General features: G+C 47.2%; 1 protein-coding gene and 2 non-coding genes across 5 annotated transcripts in view; 1 reads left to right on the plus strand and 2 right to left on the minus strand.

The window, feature by feature from the left end:
• The first annotated feature begins 640 nt into the window (after positions 1–640).
• The window catches only part of Vac14 (VAC14 component of PIKFYVE complex), a 102814-nt gene continuing 81529 nt past the window's right edge, over positions 641–21925 (plus strand). For 2 of the 3 annotated variants that reach the window (XM_076915888.1, XM_076915887.1), the window contains exons 1-9: positions 689–1089; positions 14607–14757; positions 15058–15225; positions 16084–16146; positions 16820–16927; positions 17614–17723; positions 17914–18020; positions 19093–19227; positions 19636–19788. In XM_076915888.1, coding sequence (XP_076772003.1) covers positions 986–1089; positions 14607–14757; positions 15058–15225; positions 16084–16146; positions 16820–16927; positions 17614–17723; positions 17914–18020; positions 19093–19227; positions 19636–19788 — 1099 coding nt within the window. In that variant the 5' untranslated portion in view covers positions 689–985. Of the gene's footprint in view, positions 1090–14606; positions 14758–15057; positions 15226–16083; positions 16147–16819; positions 16928–17613; positions 17724–17913; positions 18021–19092; positions 19228–19635; positions 19789–21925 lie in introns of all 3 variants that reach the window. The other variant, XM_034522500.1, reaches the window with a different exon arrangement.
• Trnag-gcc (transfer RNA glycine (anticodon GCC)) lies at positions 13047–13117 on the minus strand. The gene has a single exon. It is a non-coding gene; the product is annotated as a tRNA-Gly (tRNA).
• Trnag-gcc (transfer RNA glycine (anticodon GCC)) lies at positions 13715–13785 on the minus strand. The gene has a single exon. It is a non-coding gene; the product is annotated as a tRNA-Gly (tRNA).

The following is a 21925-nucleotide window of genomic DNA, read 5'->3' on the forward strand; positions in this document are numbered from 1 at the left end:
GACTTGACCAGCAAGGAGGAAAGACCTTGGGTTCCATGCACAGCACCACATAAGATCAGCTGTGATGATGCTTGTCTGTAATCCCTGCACTCGGCAGATGACAGCAGGAAAATTGGGAGTTCAAAGCTATCTTCAGCTATACAGAGTTCGAGGCCCTATCTCTAAAATAATAACTGGACTAGAAAGCAGCAGACAAAGGCATCTGCTGCCAAACCTGGCGGTGAAGCTCGATTCTGGGACCCTCACATGGTGAGTGGAAGGGGAGATCCGACTCTCCCAAGTTGTCATCTGACCTCCAAAGGCGCACCTTTGTACATGCACACACACAAAAATAAAACGTGAAATCAGACAAATGGTTAGGAAATGGTGAAAATGATGAAAACGTCGGCATACGCGAAAGTGACTGTTAAGTGACCAAGGAACTAATGCATACATTAAATTTGAGTTAGGTTCCCTCTGTAAACTCTGTTTCCAGAAGCCAGCTCTGCGCAAAGATCTGGCAGAGAGCCTGAAACGCCTCCCACTACTTGCTCTTCTCTGTCTCTCTCGGCAAAAACCGCACCAAACCGAGCAGCAGGTGGAGAGGGGGCGGAGCCCTGACAAGCATGGCCAATCCGCCGCAGCAAGCACGCGAGGGCGTGGCCTCAGGGGGCGGAACCCTCAGCCGGCGGAAGGCGGAAGTGCTTAGGCATCACGTGATTGAGTAACATGGCCGCGGCCCAGTGAGCGTTGCCGGTTCCTGGCGGGAGCTGGTCGCGTGAGCGGTGGGGCGGTCCGGGTCGCGCGTGGGAGAGCAGGGTCGGAGCTGGGGGACCCGAGGCGGCGCGCGGCGGCAGGACGAGAGAGAGACGGGCCCTGGGCGGCGTAGCCCATGAGCAGGCTCCGGTGTCCGCGCGGAGCCGCACACTCCCCTGGCCCTGGCACAGCCCGGGCAGTCTCCGGCTAAGGTGTCTCGAGGCTCCCGGGCACAGCGCGAGCTGCCACCATGAACCCGGAGAAGGATTTTGCGCCGCTCACTCCCAACATTGTAAGGGCCTTGAATGATAAACTCTACGAAAAGCGGAAGGTGGCAGCGCTGGAGATCGAGAAGTAAGAGCTACTGGGACCCCGCCCTGGTTATGCAGCTCTTAGCGGTTCTGCTTCCCCCCCCCCCGCCCCTCGCCCCCCGCGAAGGTTCGGTATTGACCTCTCTGGTTTCAGCTCTTAGCACATTGCTTTAGAGCGGGAAATCCAAGAGCCCTATCTTTGCAAGTTCTTTAACTTCCTGGTGCCCCCAAATAGCAGTGAAAATGAATTGACTTAAGGTATGTGCAGTACCTAGCACAGTACCTGACACATTCAGTGTGGCCTCAGTCAAAGCCAGCTAGCTCAGAGAGTGGTCTCTCTGAGGAGGTGGAGAATTTGCTTGTGATGTTCTTTTCAGCTTCTGAAGAGACCATTAAGTGGCCAAGTGTAGAAATAGGTCAGAGCATGATCCAATGCTCAGAAGATTGTCATGTCACCCTCCCTTGCAAGTGAAAATGGGGAGATTTGACCTTCCTCTCGTCTGCAATATTATAAGTGTGTGTAATGGTGCACTGGTGTTTCCAGGTGTTCGAAATAGGGAATGTTTAATTTGGTAATGTTTTCTACGTGTGTGTGTGAGAGCATGTGTTCCCCCCCCCCCAGCCAAATGTGTTAGTAACAGTCAGATGAGTAGGTGGTTTCAGAAGAGTAGAAAGAAGCAGCCTGTGGAAGAAAAACATTAGGAGTTAAGCTGTCGAACATGGTAACAACGGACCATATGTATCGATTTAAATTTAAGTTAGCGAGAGTAGTGACATAGGCCTGTAATTCTGGCACTTGGAAGGCTCAGGCAGAAATATTGTACTAGTTTGAGATTAGCATTGGTCAAATAGCTAGAGCCAGTCTCAAGAAAAAGAAAGTGACAAAGTAGTAAAAATTGTAAAATTCAGCACATTAGTTTCTGGGTTTCACATATTCTGGGTGTTCAGTAGCCAGCCACTACAGTTGCACAGTGCAGACTAGAGAACATTTCAGTCATTGCAGGATGGTCACATGGACATCCCTAAACTATGGGATGGTGCTCATTCATTGACTAGGATAGACACTTCACTCACGGTTTCTTAACCTCGGTGCTGTTAATACTTGGGGAAACCTAATTTTTGGTTGTGGTGGGTAGTTCTGTGCCATGTGTGATTTTTAGCAGTACCTCTGCCCTTTACCCACTAGATGCCAGTAGTACTCCATCAGTTGTGACAACCCAGATTGTCTTCAGACATTGCCAAATGTCTCTTAAAGAGTCAAAATCACACCAGTTGAGAACAACTACTTTGCCCTAGACCAGTGGTTTTGGACTTAGGTAGATCCTCCCATTCTTCTGCAGTACTCAGCATGTCCATGCTGGCTGTTTCTTTCCTCGCCCCCCCCCCCCCCTTTTTTTTAACCTCTTTCATACCTTTCTTTTTATTGCCTTGCACTGCAGTGCTTAGCACAATTCTGCTGCCATGCCAAAGACGGTATATAGGTATAGTTATGTGTCCATGAGTTCTGTTGGTTTTGTGAAATTGCATTGTATATTAGTCAGGTTTCCATTGCTGTATCAAACACTCAAGGTTTAAAAGGACAAGGTAGTCTGTGGTCAATTTGTCCTGTAGCTTTTGGGCCTGTGATGAAGCCCTTCAAGGGCACACACCAAAAAGAGCTCTCACTACACCTTGCATCCATGGACCTCTGAGAAACAATTAAGATCCAGACAGTTGCACACTGAGACCAGTTTTTTCCACCCACTCAGCTTCACAGAAGCATCTGCTTTTATCCTGGCTTGAGTCATCTGTTAAGTCCTTGAACAGAGGTGTTCACAACATTGCTGCTTCTAGCACAATCTGTGTAAGACTTCCCTGCCGGTCACTCTGTAGGGGCTTGGTCATTAACACAGTTTGTTTTGTATTAGACATTGAACTTAATTTCTAAAATTCAGAGAAAACTCCTAGGATGGTAAAGGACTGTGACCTCCTTAAGAGAAAAAAACCATTTTATTTATCCTCTTCTCTTAACACAGTGTGTGCCCAGTGGCATTTGACACAGGTAAACGGGAATGAATAGCTTTGCAGTTTTGATAAGGAAGTAACATTGTAGCCTAAGGAACTTGCTACCCAAAAGTGGCCTGCAGATAACTATGGAGAAGAGACTCTGGCTTCATCCATTGGCCCTTGAACAAGATTCCTGCATGACTGTTGTACATGTTAAAGCTTAACAAGTGCTAACTTCAAAGACCTTCTGTTCTGTACATAGAATATTCCATATTTACGTTTATTCTTTACCAGACTAACCCTTAGCCAAATAGCCCATTAATCAATCCCCACAGAGGCCCCATCAAAGAAAAGTTAGAGCATTGGCTGTTGCCTGTGGAGTATGACAGCTCTGTGCCGCAGAAATGAACATGCCTGCCATGTTCTTAGTTAACTGACCCCTTCAAGGTACCTGTTTCTTAAGAGGCCACATGGAATATTGGTGAAGAGCACTAAAGCCTTCTAGCTGGGATTCAGTGTCCTCCTATTCACTAGTTGGGTTCACCTGAGCAAGCTAATTCACCTCAATGTCTTCATAGTAATCGTATTCATTGGGGCATTTTATTACTGGAGCTAATGTTGTGAAGGTGGTTAATGCAGTACTAGGCACATCACAACTGTTACATAATGTGAAAACAGATGTTACATAATTATTTTTAAATATTTAAAATTGTTTTGTATCAGTACTTCTCTTGCCACTTTTTGGTTGTCAGAATAATGAGCTCCTAAAGACATCTTAATCCCTGGAACCTGTGAATATTTGAATTTAAGATAGCAGGTATGAGCTTGAGGAGATGGTTCAGTGGTAATATTAGTTATTTTTCTGTTGCTGCAGTAAAACTCCATGAGCCAAAATCAACTTATGAAGCAAAAAGGTTGTTTTAGTTTATAGTTTCAGAGGGCAAGCCCATGATGGCAGTGGATGCATGGCAGTCCGCAGCTGGAGAGGAAGCTGAGAGCTCATTTCTATCCACTCACATAAAACAGAAGAGCAAACTACAGGTGGGGTGAGGCTGTGAATTCTCAAAGCCTTCCTCCAGTGACATGCTTCTTCCAGCAACACTCCACCTTCCAAAGGTTCCATAGTTTGCCCCTAAACAGTGCTACCAACTGCGTATGCAATATGCAAGCTTATAGGGGATGTTTCTCATTCATATATCACAGTGGGAAAAGTCCTTGCTACACCAGCATGAGAACCTGAACTTAGATCCCCAGCACTTATGTAAAGCCTGGGCTTGGCAGCATGCACCTAGAAATCCCAGTGCCTGGATTTATGGGTCAGTCGTTCTAGCTGAAACAGTGAAGTTCAGGTTCAGTAAGAAACTTTATCTCAAAAAGTAAAGTTCTACTTACCTTTCCTGTGATGGAGACAGATACCTAATGTTGGCTTCTGGCTTCCACATGCACTCATATATGCAAATATAGCTGTGCATGCCCCTGCTATACATCACGGAGCCAAAGAGCACTAAAGCTAGCAGGTACAATCAAAGTTGCTAATCAGGTGATTTTAAAATGGGGAGATTACCCAGGTCGACCTCATGTAACCCTAAGCATCCTTTAGTGTGAGAGAGGGAAGCAAGGAGAGTATCAGAGACTCTAGCAGCCATCACTAGCTTTGAAGTTCTAAGGAGCAGCTAGTCAGAGAATGTGGGCATCATCTAGAAGCTAGCAAGAGGGTTTTCCTGCACTACAGGAAAATCAACCTTTCTAATGCTCTGACCCTCTAATACAGTTCCTCATATTGTAGCAACCCCCAACCACAAAACTATCTCATTGCTACTTCATAACTGTAATTTTGCTACTGTTATGAATCGTAATGTAAATGTCCAATATGCAGCCCCCTAAGGGCTCTTGACTCACACTGCTGTACAACCTCCAAAGTATGCAGCAACTTGCTCACACCCTGATTAGTTCAGTAAGGCCTGTAAATTGTGTCCTGAGCCTCTAAGTTTGTGGCCATTTGTAACAGGAGCCAATAGAAAACTGGTACAACTCTGGGAGGTACTAGTGATAAACTCTGACTGGTACAGTGTTTGTCTAGAAACTCTAGACCACTCTGTTGTTCTACACCTGCTGCCCCTCTAAGGCCTTGAGCTCTATGGAAGCAGGAACCCAGCTTCTTACCATGCCATCTCTCAGTAAGAGACTGAAGGCCTGGCTGCCCAGTAGTTTGTCCCTGGCTTTCCCAAACCAAGCAGGAAGTCCTCAATCTCATGGACAGCTGAGCCCAGTCTTCAGAGTGAGATATGATGAGGGTACACCTCCAGTGAGTAAGATTCAGATCTTAGAGGCAGAACAGGAGACAGCTTTGTGATTTTCAAGGAGGCAGAAGTCTCCGGCTTCCTTAGTTCTAGCTGGAACTGCCCATTGGTGGAAAGAAGCTGAGGGATGTTAAGTATATTGTGAGCTTTTCTCAACCCCTGTTAAGTGCACTGTCTGCCCCTGCTGCTGTAACAAAATACCACAGGCTGTTGGCTTTAGTGATAGCCATTTATTGATCACAGTTCTAGGGGCCTGGCCTCTTCGTCACATACAGGTGCTTTGGGGGCGGGTTAGCACCCCGTCATGTGAAGTTGGAGCATAAAGGGTACTCAGTCACTATGATCATCAGTATGTAAAGTTCCATCTGCCCCACCACCTGGGGTAGAAGTGGGATACAGAGGGATGAAGAGAAGCATCCCTGTGGTTACCCACTGTTTACCCACCCCACCTCTCACTACCCTATGAGCCAGATGATGCTAACCCATTTCACAGAAGAGGAAGTGGAGATCTCTTATTAAATCATCTTTCCAAGATTTACAGGTAGAACCTGGGTGTATCTGTCCTAAAGGGTATGCTCACTAGCTGGATATGTTAAACTCTACCTCCAGACAAGAAATCCCACTCCTGTTAGTGGGTTCCCCCACCCAAAGGGGGGATGTGTGTATAATGAATTTCATTCTTGGACATCTCTGTAGTGACATTAGTTGCTGTTTTCAGTTCTCCAAAGACCGTGTGCTCAGATGACAGGCAGTACTGCATTTGGTATTCCTGTGGTACATAAGATGTTTTATAGTTATTGCAGGTCCTCAGATGCTAAATGTTCAAGGAAAGGCATGAGTGGTTCCACCCTGCTAGCATGTTGTGACCAGCCTCTCATAGTACACGTGGAGTGCCTACTGGGCACTGGACCTGAAGAACGTTTCCTGCCATTGCCTCTGTCAACATGGTGCCACAATTTTAGAAAGATGAAGGCACTCAAGATTTTAGAATGGTAACTTTGGTTTGTTGTGTTTGTTTTGAGGAGGTTCTTTTTGAGAAAAGTTTTCACGTAACCCAGGCTGGCCTCAAACTCCTGATGTAGCCAAAGATGACCTTGAACTTCTGTCTCATCTGAGCGCTGAGATTGCTAGCATGTGTTACACACTGACCTGTATAGGTCTATCTGGAGATCGAGCCCAGAGCTTTGTGCATACTAGGTAAGCATTCTACCAGCTGAGGTAACCTCTGCGCCCCTATTTGTTTTTTGAGACAGGGTCTCATGTATCCCATGCTGACCTTAAGTTCCCTATGTAACAGATGATGACCTTGTGAAGTACAGATCCTCCTGCCTCCATCTCTGGAATACTGGGATTACAGGCTTGCACCATCACCCTTCTGCTTGTATGCAGTGTTGGGAATTAGAATCAGAGCCTCATGCAGACTAGGCAAGCACTATCAACTACACTACATCCCTAGTCCCCACTTTGGGTTTTGTGGCCTCTTGATTTCAAAAGACACGATGATTGACCAATATTAATGAAAAGATTGGTAAGACGCTGCTCTGTTCTCTACTGGAGGCAAAAATAAGCAAGAAGTACAGAAGGCACTGTAGTTATTGGAGGGGGTCAAGCCGGCTCTCTGTAGGGGAGCCTGCTATGTACTGCTGCTGGCTGCGAAGGCTTCTCTCGTGTTCCTGAGCTTAGCTTTTGCTAGCAGCCATACAGCTCTAGCAAGTGCAATCTTATCTGCACTTGGAATTCTAAAGGCCTATCAATGTGGTGCCCTTTGAGAACCCAGGCAAAGTTAGGGACCAGAGCTCTGAGTGCTCCATGCATAGTGCCAGTTCCTGGGCATGTCCTAGAGTGGTTTGAGGCAATTTGTGGAGTTTGGAGTTTGGGCTCAGCTCTGCTGTTTATCAGCTGTGGGATGCACAGCAGATTGCTTAGGCCTGGGGTCAGAGGCTGGTGGTTACTATGTTTTGCCTACAGACTGTTTTGACCTGAATCTCAGAGCAAGTTCACAATGACATTTGGGTTTTTGTGGAGTTATGGCTTGGGGTGCCACATTCCTGTTCAACAAGAGCCAACCCTCGCCCCCATCGGTCTGCTGGCATGCTCACCAAGGCTTCTCACACCAGTACCTCTACTGGCTTTGTTTGACTCCCCTGCCTACCCACTGTGAAGATTGCCTTTTGTTTTGTTTTGTTTTGTTTTGTTTTGTTTTGAGACAGGGTTACTCTGTGTAGCCCTGGCTATCCTGAAACTCATTATGTAGACCAAGCTGGCTTCAAACTTAGAGATCTGCCTGCCTCTGCTTCCTGAGTGCTGGGATTAAAAGTGTGCATGCACTATTGCCACCCAGCAAAGATTGCGTTTGTGTCTTCTGGTTGAATGTCTCTGTGCCTTGGCTTACTGATTTTTTTCTTTTTTTTTTTTTTAATGTACCTTGAAAACATTATGCTGAGCAAGAGAAGCAGGCAGCCACACAAGGCCAGAAGTACCATATCTATAGCGAAAGCAGACTGCAGTTGCCAGAGGTTGAGAGGAAAAAGCTAAGGAGATGGAGTGACAGCTCAGTGGCACAGGGTTTCTTTAGAGCCTATGGAAATGCCTTAAAGTGATTGTGATGCGAGTTTTACAGGTTTGCATGTGATCAAAACCACTGGACTATATACTTGCAAGTAAGATCATAGCTTGTAGATTATGTCTTTGAAAGTAAGAAGACAGATGGTGTGTCGTTACAGAGTGATGGGAGGGGCACTTACTAATGGTCACAGTTGTCACCTACAGTCACAATCCTCTCTTCTTCCAGCCATAGCCAGTGAGTACTCAGTATGGTTTTTGGTTAGGGAGCAATATCAGATTTTTTTGTTTATTGTGTGTATGAGTGTTTTCCTTGCATGTCTGCACCATGTGTGTGTAGTGCCCATGGAGGCCATAATATAGCCTGGAACTGGAGTTACAGTTGTGTGATGCCATTTGAGTGCTGGAAATTGAACCCATGTCCTCTGGTAGAGCAGCAAGTGGTCTTAACTGCTGAGCCGTCTCTCCAGCCCTTAGGCTTTTTTAATACAATATTTTTATTTTATACAGGCATACCATGTATTTTTACTATACCCACCCCCAACTTTGTCCCCTAACTCAGTATGTGTTTTGTGAGTTAAATCTCAGGCCTTAGAAGATAATTGGCCTGTCCTCAGAGGCATATGTTCATTTCCATTCAGTTTTCTGGTGATATGTGAGCTAATGGAAACCAACTTACTCCAGTATTCGGTGGAGCAGATGGAGACATACTTACCCAGATTCTTGTTGGGAAATCGCTGTCTGGATGTGCCATCTGAATACGTATGTCAGTCACATGGAGAGCTGAGACAGATAATTGTATTTGCAAGGGGAGAAAAAATTAAAAGGCAGCCCCAGGCATAGGCTGCAAGCTTCACAACAAAGGCATGAGTGTCAGGTCTGGCTCACCTTTATCCTTCTTGGAGCCAGACTGCGACAGGCTACTCAGTCAGCGGTATTGAAGGAGCATTGTCTTGGGTGGTGTGTATAGAACCTGGTTCTGACTTGAGCATTTGCAGAGCAGGATATGTGATAGACCTTATCTAATTCTCTTTTTAAAAGTGAAATCCTTGTGATTATTTCACAAAGCTGTGTGGCTTTGTGTCACTTAGTTTCTTCAGCCATAAACTGGATCAAAGAGTAAGTACTAGAGTGGGTGGCAGGTTTTAGGTTTAAGTTTGATTACCCATTATCTTAGGTAATTACCCATTATCTTAGCATTGCTTGGTGAAACACCACCACCAAGCAACTGGGGGAGAAAATCGTTTATTTGGCTCAGCTTCCACATCACCGCTCATCGTCAAAGGAAGTCAGGAAGGAACTCAAACAGGACAGGAACCTGGACCTGACTCACAGGCCATGAAGGGGTGCTGCTTACAGGCTTGCTCCTCATGGCTTGTTCAGCCTGCTTTCTTACAGTACCCAGAACCACCAGAGGTGGGGGTTGGGGTGGGAGTGGGGTGTCCCCACCCACAATGGGCTGGTTCCTTTCTGCCTGATCATCTGGAGGCATTTTCTCAACTAAGGTTCGCTCCCTCCTCTCAGGTGACTCTAGCTTGTGTCAAGTTGACCTAAAAGTAGCCAGGACACTAGTGTAAACAGCCTGGTGGACAGTAAGTGCTCAGGCAGTGCTTACCATTCTTTATTTTCACAGTAGAAGGCTTACTTCAGAGTATCTTGAGGATTTGCCTTGTCTGCACTTGCTGTGTATATTGGAGGAAAGATGTCTGAACACTGAGCAGCAGGGAAATGACCTACAGGAAGGGCTGCCTGTTACCTGAACGTCTACATCTACACAAGAATTGTTATAGAATGTGTTCACTTTCCAACTAAAAAGGCCTCAGAAGAGAGGAGGAAGAAACTGTGATGCAGTTTAAAGAACATAATACTTTGTTCAAGGGTTCAGACCTTCTGTGATCTGAGAAATGGACTTATGTAGCAGGATACTTATTCTTCTACATTGTATTCGCAGGTGATTAGGCAGTAGAAGAGGAGGTGGAGCTGGAAGAAGAAGAGAGGAAGGGGAGGGGAGAAATAGAGGAAGGGGAGGAGAAAGAGAAGGCTATCAGCTATGGAGAACCACAGATAGGTCGAAAGCTGTCCTGGGTAGCAACTTCTATCAAAAGGTTAGATATTGGGTAACAACTTTAATTGCGTGAGCATCTTGTTGATTCAGCATTTCGAAATATATAAATCCTTTAGATAATCATTAAGCTTTAAGAGTCTCATTTCTACCATGCTTCGAGGATGGCAGATATTGTCCGGAGTTCAGCTGAGTTTTGTGGATGCAGTGTGGTGGATTGGCAGAGCCATCCCCCACACTAGTGTCTCGTAGGTGCCAAGGCCTGCACATCTAGCTAGCCAGAGCCCCAGTCAGAGCTGAGGAGCAGTGGGAACATGGTGGCTGCCTGGGAACAAGCCAGACCAGGTGCCTTTTTCTAAATATCACCCCTACAGACTTGCTCTCTCTAAGGTTGCTTACTTAGATCTAGAAGTTGAGGATGATGGTAGCTACAGTAACTGACCTGTGACGTCTGCAGCATAGCAAGAGTGCTTGCTGACTCACCAGACCTTGTGGGGCCTGTGATGTCCCCATACTGTGTTCCAGAGGCTGGGGGTATCAGTGCAGGCTGTGACTATGTAGTACAAAGTGTGGCTCCAGGCTTTCTCTTGGCTGATAACAATCCAAAAGTGTCCTATGGAGCTGCAGTTCCTCTACTAAGGGAGCAGTCAGTGTAGCCACCTCTTTGATATCATGGGCAGTTGTTAAACTTGGTGCTGGCCCACCCTGGGGCTTACATCTTTTGAGTGTCTCTACCAGCCTCCTATACCTCCAACCAATTGCAAGCAGAGGCTCTAAGAAACCACTAAAGGACATGGTACCAGCTCCTAGAGAATCAGCCCGTGAACCGGTTTTTTCCAACACTTTGTAGGGAAACCAGGCAGTAGCAGCATCTATTCTTCGGAGTATAGAACAGTAAATCCTGAGGCCTTTGTGTCATTGAAGGATCCCAGGGAGTCATGATCAGGAGAGTTTCTAGGCCAGATATTAACTTCAAAAACTAGTTCAGCCAAAGACCCCCCACCTCTGTCTCTCAGGCAGTAGATAAAAGCTGAGGCAGCCTATTTTCTTTGAAGAAGACTAAGCCTAGGGGCTGGGGTACCTGCTGTTGAACTTCACTTACTCTGCTCCCCTTGTGGTTGCTTTTCTTCTCTGCACTGTCCCTGTGAAATCATGAAACCAAGGCACTGGCTGGCTGAGGGCACGGTTTTAGAGTGCAGCTGACTCTCAGCAGGAGCAGTTCAAGTCACATCAGGTGTGTGTGTGTGTGTGTGTGTGTGTGTTTCTACAGTCAGCAGCCATATTTGTAGTGAACTGGGCTCATCTTAGTGTGTTTTGAGATCACAGGAAAGGTGCTGTTTGCTCGTGCTAACTTGTAATAAGATTAGGAGGGCCTCAGCACCATTGGAAGCTGCATCAGTTAACCCCACAGGTCATGTTTTCCCATGCAAGCAACATGGCAGCACAAGGCTTCACCCATGTTTGCCCTACAGCTGTGCCCCCATCAGCTCTGCCAGCCTTTGCAGACTGACTATACTGGCAAGTGTTTACTGATTGACCAGCATAATACTGGGCTGGAGACAGCTGCTCCTAGAATTGCAAAGGGGACAGTGCCCAAGGCCTTGATCAAGCTTTATGGCGGTAGAAGATGGTAGAAGGTGGCACAAATCAGTACACTTCTGGGCACTGAGTGCTTCTGGGTGCCAAGGAGGGTGCAGACCATGGAAGTGCAGGAAGCCAAGGAGGGTACAGAGGCAGGACATCTAAGGAGGACAGGCCTGAATGAGAGAGGAGCAGGCCCCTTAGGAAGCTGGGGCTGGTGGAAGTGGAAAGTGGAGCGTGGGCAGGCTAGAAGGTCATATGGCCTGTTTTGACTGCCCCAGGTCTGCCCCCTGTGCTGTCTGAGCTCATAATACTGATGAGAAGGTGCTAGAATAGTTTCCCCTCCAGAGGACGCCATTGCTTTGGACACTTTTTCCCAGAAGATACAGAAACTTACACTTAATGTAATGGGCCCTGTGACCATGGGACTTTAATGGCCTGTGTAGTGGCCTGGGGTGACCGAATTATGCCTGGTAAGTTTCCCAGCTGGTGGGAGAAAGGTGCTCATGAATTATCACCTCTGTCCATCTTCTTTAAAGCCTCCTGTTATTGAAAGGGGTGGCTCTGGCACCAAGGCCACACTCCTTCTCCCCCTTTCCAGTAGGTCTTTCTGGGAGCCTGTGCTGTCTTCAGAGCTTCCTTACTGCCTCTCAGATTTCTAGACCCCACAACTACAGATCACTCCTCAGGTTTCCATCCGTCCCCTGCTGGCCACTTTCCATGGCTCCTCATGGCCACCAGAGGGAGATGGGGTTGCTTTGCCAAGCCTTCAGGACCTTCTACTGCTTGCACCTTTCCAAACCTATTATTTCTCCTTCACCTTGGCCTTGCTTCTACCAAGCCAAATGTTTACCCATCTTACCTCAGCCCAAATGAGCACCTACTCATGCTTCAGAACCCTCTCCCAGGCCTACTCGCATGAGACCACAACACATCTCGACTGTTTGACACCAGCTTTCTTGCCTTCCTCACCTCACTGTCCACTTTGATGGGCTTGCACTGTCATCCTCCAACCACCCCAGCATAGCATCCTTCAAAGCAAGGGAATGAGTCTGTATAGGGCTGTCATCTGGGAGGAGTGCTCCCCAGCTGCTCCATGAATGTCCAGGAATCTGTAAAAGACAGAAGAGGAGCATGTCTCAGGGATGACTGTGGGAGGGAGGCTAGTTCTCCTCTTGAATCCTGGCCTACCCTGGAGGGTATCCTCGCATTCTAGGTGCTGCTGCACCTCGTACAGGTAAAAGCAGAACTCAGCCTCTGGGCAGGAGTGGGAGGCACGGTTACTTGCTCTCAGTGGCTATGGTATAGCCCCATGTTCTTGATTCTTCAAGAAGGACATACAGGTTCTGGATCTTTGTGGAACTTAAAAAATGCTTTTCCATGAGGAACATTTAAAAACAAGCCAAAAACTTTTTTTTTTTTTTTTTTTTTTTTTTTTTTTTTAACTATACTTACAGATTTATTAGGCAGTGTGAAGTTTTCATCTCTTAGAATTAAAAGGGTTGCTACTGCATTGGCCGGGAATCGAACCCGGGCCTCCCGCGTGGCAGGCGAGAATTCTACCACTGAACCACCAATGCTCCAGCTGTGAGCAGCTGTGTGGCACCTCCCTATAACCTCATCCCTGGGCCTCCTTGTATATATGGTGAGTCACAGAGAGCCCAGTTTATGATACTGCCACATCAGCTTAGCTTCAAGAAAAGCAGCTAGCTCCAGAGCCAGGAAGAAGTGAGGGGTGAGTGTGGGTTTATGTGCAAGTGAAGTAGATTTGCGTTTGGGCTTTGAGACAGGAAAGAGAGCACCACTCCCTCCTCAGTAAGCGGCCAAACACATGGAGACTGGGCGAGCCTCCCCTTTGCTATTGAACTGGTGTGTTTCTCAGTTTTCACACTGCTTACCGCTGGCGATTGGCCCAGACCAAGGGTAGCACTGTGGAGTTCTTTGAGGTGGAAGCAAGGAAGCCAGACTCCTGCAGCCAGTCACACTTGTCAAAGAGCCCAGCAACTCCCTGTGGACTCTGAGCAGAAAACTGTAGTCCTTGGGCTGCTTCAGACCTTGTGTGGTTGAGGGGCCTGGCTCCTCTAGCATGATTTCTATGAGGAAACTGACCAGAAAGGGATACAACAAAATTTAAAATATATAATTAAAAACAAAGAAACAAACAAAAAAAAAAGCTCTGCATTGGCCGGGAATCGAACCCGGGCCTCCCGCGTGGCAGGCGAGAATTCTACCACTGAACCACCAATGCTCCAGCTGTTTGGTATGGTGTCTGTAGAGTTCTTCTCAGGGCTGTTTCATTAAAGAAACACAGGGCTTCACCTGGCTGGTTTGTCCTGTTTGAGAAATCATACAGAATTGGTGCATCGGTTCTTTCCCAACCTTCTTACAAGCTTCTGGAATCAGGACATATGATCTGACAACTCTGCCCACCTAAAAGCCCGTGAGTCATCTGTAAACCCATAATGATGTCCTTTATTTCCAGTATGATCTTGCTTTCCATTTTATTTTAGTAGGCAAAATGGAGTAATACACTACCTTCCTTTACCTAGACAATGCCTGTTAATGTTTTTAAAATAATATCTCAAATGGGACCACTCTGTCAGTCTCTTGGACATAGATAGCATATTCTGTTTCTGTGACAGCACTACTCTATTTTGCTACAATTTTCTGTTTGTGACTTGATTTTGGCCCTGAATGGGACAAAATTAAGCTACACGTCCCAGCACAGATACGGAGGAGTCCTTAGATGCATGCGTGCAGAGCTGAGCAAGTATTTGATAAAGATGAGGTGTTTGTTAGAAAAGCATTGCATGCTTGATCTCTTGGTAAGACAGTAACTTACATAAGTAAGCTGGCCCCGCTATTCTTCACTGCATTATATACAAAGGGAAACTGCTGAGTGGGGAAATGATTATGACCTAGCCAGCAGCAGAACTGAGAGGACCAGAACCCCTCTTTTCTTTTGAAAAGATCATCTCTCTTTCTCACCCCAGACCCTGCCCTGGAGCCCAGACAGCAGAAGTAGCCTGGTTTTATGTGTCCCATGGTTTCTCCCTCCTCTCTCTCCAGGCTGGTGCGGGACTTTGTGGCCCAGAACAACACCATGCAAATCAAACATGTTATCCAGACCCTGTCTCAGGAGTTTGCCCTGTCCCAGCACCCCCACAGCCGGAAAGGCGGCCTCATCGGCCTGGCAGCCTGCTCTATCGCCCTAGGCAAGGTACGTCTTCTGAGGGACAAACACGCCAGAAATGGACTTCATTCTGACTGAGGTGTCCAAATACCTTCCTGCCTGAATCCCAGCAGGACCATTACAGACCTGTATTTTATCAAGACTTCTGCATTTAAGACTACTAGCAAATATTGCTGTGTGGCTTTGCAGCCATGTCCCCATAGTGTGGTCCTTTCTGGGAGGCTGGCTTGGGGTGAGTATTTTTAGCTCAACCCTCACACAGAGGCCTGAGCATCTCCGAGTGAGGGGACTAGCCCTTCTGACTAGTTCTCTGGCTGTTCATTACAGGACTCAGGGCTCTACCTGAAGGAGCTGATAGAGCCAGTGCTGACCTGCTTTAACGATGCAGACAGCAGGCTGCGCTACTACGCTTGCGAGGCCCTCTACAATATCGTCAAAGTGGCCCGAGGTGCCGTGCTGCCACACTTCAACGTTCTCTTTGATGGACTGAGTAAGGTAACTTCTGGTTCAGTTAAGAACAGCCTACCCAGCTGGCTTGACTTTCTAGGACCCTGAGAGCTTGGGACACTGCCCAGATGCAAGCGGAACAGATATGCATGTTGCTGCAGGGGACACATACTGTCCGGCTCTGATTTTCATAGACTAGTATCAGTGTATTTTTGTGTCCCTGCTCATCTTCATTACACTTTGTGGAAGTGTCAGCCTGCTGTACACATTATCAGAAAGGCTGATCGTTTGAGAAGCACTAACCTCCCAGGCAAAAGTAACCACGATGACTCCATAGTACAGGCTATTCCTTTTAAGGGCAATGATAACAATCTCCCTGTGTGCTAGAGTGAGTGATCCCCTGTAGAGCTTTAGGGTCCCTATTGCTCTCCTTCTTGGCTCTCACTTGGTGGGTTGCCTTTCCCCTCACTCTGGTGGGGATGCCCTCCCCTCAGCCTGGGGCAGTCGCCCTACCCAGTTGTGCAGAGTGGCTCAGAAAATGTTATTCCTGTAGAATGAACAATATGGACATTTCTAAATGTCATCCTCATGGCTATCTCAGGGGCCCATGAGAGAACCAAGCCTTTAAAGATGAGAATGCCCTGGGAGCAGCCACTGGAAACAACTGTGTGACCCAGTTACAGCCTGGCCTGGGAACCTCAGCAGAGCTTGGGTTGTCCCTGAACAAATGAGACCACTCCTGTAACCGACTGATTTACTGCCTTTCTCAGAGTCAGCCACGGGAAAGTTACCACTTGGTGTGCTAATCTGCACCGTGGCCTTGGCTGGTGCTCTGCCTCGGCCCCTAAGCTTAGGAATTACTGTGACTGAACATGACCTCTGTTTCTCTGTCTTGGTGCCTCATAGTTGGCTGCTGACCCTGACCCCAATGTGAAAAGTGGATCTGAGCTCCTAGACCGCCTCTTGAAGGTATCCATGTTAAAGCTTACTGTTTCATATGCAGTTTCTATGACACATGTAATACTGTGTTACTACCACAGTCAAAATACAGAACTGGGCTGTCCTCCTAAGTGAAGATCTTCTGTTTGGGATGGGGATAGGATGGGAATCTGTTTTGTTGTTTTATGTGTATAAATGTTTTGCCTGCTTGAATGTCTGTGCAGTACCTGTGTGCCTGATCACTGCAGAGGTGATAGAGAGTATCACCAAGTCCCCTGGAGCGAGAGTTTCAGCTGGTTGTGAGTCTCCATGTGGGTGCTGAGAATCAAACCCAGATCCTCAAGAATAGCAGTCAGTGCTCATAACTGCCGAGCCAGCAATTAAAAGTCATGTTTTAATGCCCTACTCAGAACAATGAAGTTGAACTTCGACCCCAGCCTTCCATGACAGGGCCCAAGCCTTGATCCAGACTTCAGAATAGGGTTTTGCCATTCATTTAGGTCTATTGACTTTTCTCTGCTGAATATCCATTATTTTGTTTGGCTTTGGGCCTGTCACAATGCCAGTTCTCCAGAGACCTCTCCTACCTGGCTCAGGCTCTGCCATTTCTCTCCATGGTTACCTTACCCTCAAGTCAGCCCAGGGCCAGCAGCACAGCAAACCCATTGCTGGCTCTTCATAATCCTCACCCTTCAATCCACAGGATATTGTGACAGAGAGCAGCAAGTTTGACCTGGTGGGCTTCATCCCTCTTTTGCGGGAGAGGATTTACTCCAACAACCAATACGCCCGACAGTTCATCATCTCCTGGGTACGGTCCAGTCCTTGGTAGATTCTTCCAACAACCAAGAGTTTCTAGTGGAATCATGTGGACTCTTAGGATACACACAGTGTTTCTTTTGGCTAAGAGACACCTCTTTGTCTTTATCTCCTAATAACCTTCAAACACCTCATCACCAAAAACACTGTGGGTTGGGCATGGTGGCACATGCCTTTAGTCTCAGCACTGGGAGGCAGAAACAGGCAGAGCTCTGTGAGTTCAAGGCCAGCCTTGTCAATAAAGCAAGTTCCAGGCCAGTTAAGACCACACAGTGAGACCTTGTCTCAAAAAGCAAACCAACAAAAGCATTCTGTCTAGTGTTGTCTTACTGCCTATCCTGTTTTCCCTGAAGGGATGTGATTCTTTCTCTGTCCTAAAAAATGCCCAGGATCTCTGAAGCCCATGGTGCCACATCCACCTCTGCAAACCTTCTAGCTTCACCCAGCCTTCTCTATCAGTCACCCTCTCCCCTACCATCTGAATCCTCCTGGGGTCAAATTCCCACTTCCTTGCACATTGAACAGAACAATTCCTGCCAGCACTCCAGTGTAGATACCTGCAGTGCCATGACACTGGTCCCTAGTCCTTAGGATGCTAGTCCCAGGGGAAGAGCAGGAGACCAGGCTCTATACCTGGGCCAGCTCTCAGCTCTCCCTCTCACTGCTCCCCTCCATCAGATCCTGGTTCTGGTGTCGGTGCCAGACATTAACCTGCTGGATTACCTGCCAGAGATCCTGGATGGGCTCTTCCAGATCCTGGGTGACAATGGCAAAGAGATTCGGAAAATGTGAGTTGTGGGAAACAGCAGGCAGCTGCAGCTGCCACTCTGTAGAAGCCCTGTGGGGACTTCTTTCTATAGCCTTCCCTTGCCATAGAGGAGTAGAGAGCTCATCTCCCCAGCCTCTGTCAGTGTCCTCCTCACCAGAGCTTCAGAGATGGGCTTTCATGGAGCTCAGGCTTCCTCTTCCCATTGGTAGGTGTGAGGTGGTTCTTGGAGAATTCTTGAAAGAAATTAAGAAGAACCCATCCAGTGTGAAGTTTGCTGAGATGGCCAACATCCTGGTAATCCACTGCCAGACCACAGGTGAGCATGTGGAGGCCCTATAGCTACAACTGCCTCTTCAGAAGCCCCCATCTCTCATATGCAGGCTTCAGTATGGGGCAAAAGGGACCCATGTGGGCTAGACACTGCATGTGACTCTGAATCTGGAAGCAGTAGGGTGGTAGATGTGAGTCAGAAAACATTTGTGTTCTCTTTTGATAAATGAACACTTTCACCTGCTCTGAAGATCTTGTGCTTTGCCTTAGCTAAAGATAGGATGTATGGAGGTCAGAATCGCCTTTCCCTCAGCATCTATTGGCTATCAAATCACATGAAACAGTCACAGCAGTGGCTGCTTGTTACTCGCCAAGAACCTATAGGTCAGCTAGGTGACTTTGCTCCCAGGTCCAGGCTGGGCATAATCATGCACCTGAAGCCAGTTGCAGGCTCAGGTGGAGTCAAGTGGGGTGCAGTGACCCACATACGACATGGGGTAACAGGGATCAGCATCCAGTAGGTTGGATGGATGCCAGGTTCCAGGAGAGACAGGGCACAGACAGACAGGGCTCTCACAACTACATGCTGTTGGCTAGTGTAGCCAGTTGTCTGGATCCAAGGATAGGAAAATGAATTCCACTTAGAAATTAAGTATGTTGGGCTGGAGAGATGGCTCAGTGGTTAAGAGCGCTGACTGTTCTTCCAGAGGGCCTGAGTTCAATTCCCAGCAACCACATGGTGGCTCACAACCATCTGTAATGGGATCCGATGTCCTCTTCTAATGTGTCTGAAGACAGCTACAGTGTACTCACATATATAAAGTAAACAAATCTTTAAAACAAAAAAAGAAATGAAGTATGTCATATTGTGACAGGGCATGAATTCGGGGAGGAAGGGGTATCGCTGTTTTCAAAGTCTAGTGCAAGATTTTCACTCTTAACCTATCCTTACAACCCTTTAGAAAGCAGGGAGCCCAGGAAGTGTTGTGTTCATATAGCTAAAAGCAGTCAAACCCCTGGTTCACAAGCCCCCAGGCCTACCCTTTGTGCTTGGTAGGTAGGAGGAGCTCTTCAGTGCATGTGCCAGCCCCTCTAGAAGCAACCAATTCCTCTTCCAGATGACTTGATTCAGCTGACAGCTATGTGCTGGATGCGGGAATTCATCCAGCTGGCAGGCCGGGTAATGCTGCCCTATTCCTCTGGGATCCTGACTGCTGTCCTGCCGTGCTTGGCCTATGATGACCGAAAGAAAAGTATCCTTCACTCTGGAGAGGAAACTTGAAGTGGAGGGTCTGTGAGTGGGAAGGATTCTCTTAGGCTCCCTCACTCCTAGGAAGCAAGAGATGAAGCTGGATGTGGATTAGGAAAGCCGGGGTGCAAGACTGATGCTGGCTGTCCCTAGTCCTCACTTGTTTACTTTCAGATGTGCAGCAGCAATCTCATGTATCAAGGTTCTACCCTTCTGCGCTCATCCCTCTGTACCTTGGATGAGAAATATCCAAATGGAGAAGGGACCACCTGTAAGAAGAAAGAGGACTGTCTCATAAGGGTGCATGTAATAGAACGAGACGTAGGGAGGACTAAGCCCATGACCAGGAAGACGACTGGCCTTGGGCTTTAGGAAGTCTTTGCATGGGGGTGATCCTTACATCAGTAGACAGGTATCAAGGAGGTGGCCAATGTGTGTAACCAGAGCCTGATGAAGCTAGTCACCCCTGAGGATGATGAACCAGATGAGCCAAAGCCAGTAGCACAGAAGCAGACAGAACCTAACCCTGAGGATTCCCTGCCAAAGCAGGAGGGGACAGCCACTGGTGAGTACCCTGACATCAGAGTCCCCATTTCTGCTGCTGGGGAGACAGAGGTCCTGGGACTAAACCTGTAGTACCATCTACATATATTGACTCGTTCAATTGTGGTACTAGGCACTGTTGTTAGCCACTCCTGCAGGCTCTGACAGCTACACCCAGAGCCCATACTCTTCACCCTTGCCACCTCAAAAAACATTATACATTGCCCTTGATCTCCAACTGGGATCGGCCACCATCAAGTCATTGTTGGGAACATGGTAAGAGCACTGAGCTGCACTGTTCATTTAATTCTTAGTATCTGACCCTCTCTGCCCTAGTCATTCTCAGGGAGGATAGGTCAGGAAAATGCTAGTTTATTAAGTACTGGAGATTTCTACTGCACAAGTCATTGTCTTTAAACAGTCCTTCAAATGCTTTTTGACATTGTTTTCTTGCTTGTTTGTAAAATTAAAAAAAAAAAAACATTTTTATGCTGATTGGAGATGGAATTTGCCTCTAAAGCCCTACCAGTCTTGTCTCCTGGACATCTGCCTCAGTGTCTCTGACCATCTCAGCAGGGGAGACATCCTCTTTTTCAGTAGTCAGAGAGTAAATGGATGCTCACCCTGTGCAGATGTCTGAGGGCGACAGCAGGGTCTGGAACGTACATTTGGAGCAAGAGAACCACCATAGCCTAGCATGTGCTTGCTAACTCCTTGATGGAGTAGCAGACAGCCTTCCGGGCCTCCTCCTGAGGGTCTCTGGCTGGTAGAAGAGAAAAAGAGCTACCTTGCTGGGCCTGTGTTGGGTATCAGGATACAGCTGTGCCAGAGCAGTAAAACACCTGAAGACAGAAGAGCACCCGACAGGAGCACTGGTGGAGCGCTGTTGGTTCTGTGGTAGATTTCTCACCAGCAAGAGGGAGACCTGGCCAGTGCAATAGCTTGCATACTTTCTGACAAGTCCTAGAAAGAGAAAACATAGGTTGGTTAGTGAAGGCCTTACACTGGAAAGCTCTCCTAGGACAAGCTAGAAGTCTCAGTAATTGACAGTTTGTGAACTTGTGCTGGTGTGTGGTGTGTGAACTTTTGGTTGATGGTTCTCGTTTAGAACTGTGGCACAGAAGGGAAGGTTACAAAGCAGCAGGACTGCCTTCTCCTACAGTGAGCAGTGTCTCGTTTTTAACATCTCACAATTGAAATGACATGGCAATCTCACATTTTGCTTTTCTATATCGGAAAACTTTCTCTTCTTGTTTTTGCTTGGTTTTCTTCCAACTTTGGCTTAACATGAAGGTTGGTGTCTCTGAATTCCCATCAGCAAATAGAAGAGTGGTTGCCTGGGTTGAAGGGACAGTGGTCCTGCAGCTGCCTGGGACAGATCCTGGTTTTTCTGGGAGATAGTGGAAATACTCTAGAATTGAATAGAGCAATGGCTGTACATCTTTGTGATTGTACTTAGAACCACCCATTTATATACTTCACAGTGGTAAAGTTGTGTAAAGCAAAATTTTGTGGTGTGAACTGTAATTCAGTTAATATGTATGAGGAGTTGGCAGCTCTGCCCCTTCCTTTTTGCCTCTGAGGCAGCAGTGACCTCTCTGGAGGGATCCACTCTGTGGGTCGTGGCAGCAGCCATAAAGTGCCCTGTGAGCTGGGGCGTTGGTGGTTTAATGGGAGAATTCTCCACTGGCATGTGGGAGCCCTGCGTTTGATTAGCAGCCAGTACAGTGTCCTATCCTTTTAACTAGTTCTTCAAAGCCACCTTCAAGTTTCTGTCTGCTCAGTAGAACATTACCTAACCCAGGGTGCATTTCAACAGCTTGCCCTGAATTTTACTACCTCATAAACAGCGTTGGAAGAGATAAACAGCAAACTTTATAGTAGTTTCTAGAAATGGGAACATCCCATTTGACAGCTTTACATTTATTCTCACTCAGCCTTGCTCACCTTATAACTAATCACATTCTTTTCTAGGATGCCCAAGACAGAGTCCTAGCATGCTACTAGACAGATGATCCAGCCAGGAAATGGGAAAGCTTGGCCCATTTTTGTCTGCTCTTCTCTTCTGCCCAGGACCACCTGTCTGTCACAGGTGCCTCCTGTCTGCACTTCCTCTCTGACTCTCTCGCATGCTCAGCTTATGGTGATGCAGCATGTTC

Source organism: Arvicanthis niloticus, chromosome 18, assembly GCF_011762505.2.
Source record: "Arvicanthis niloticus isolate mArvNil1 chromosome 18, mArvNil1.pat.X, whole genome shotgun sequence".
NCBI lineage: Eukaryota > Metazoa > Chordata > Mammalia > Rodentia > Muridae > Arvicanthis > Arvicanthis niloticus.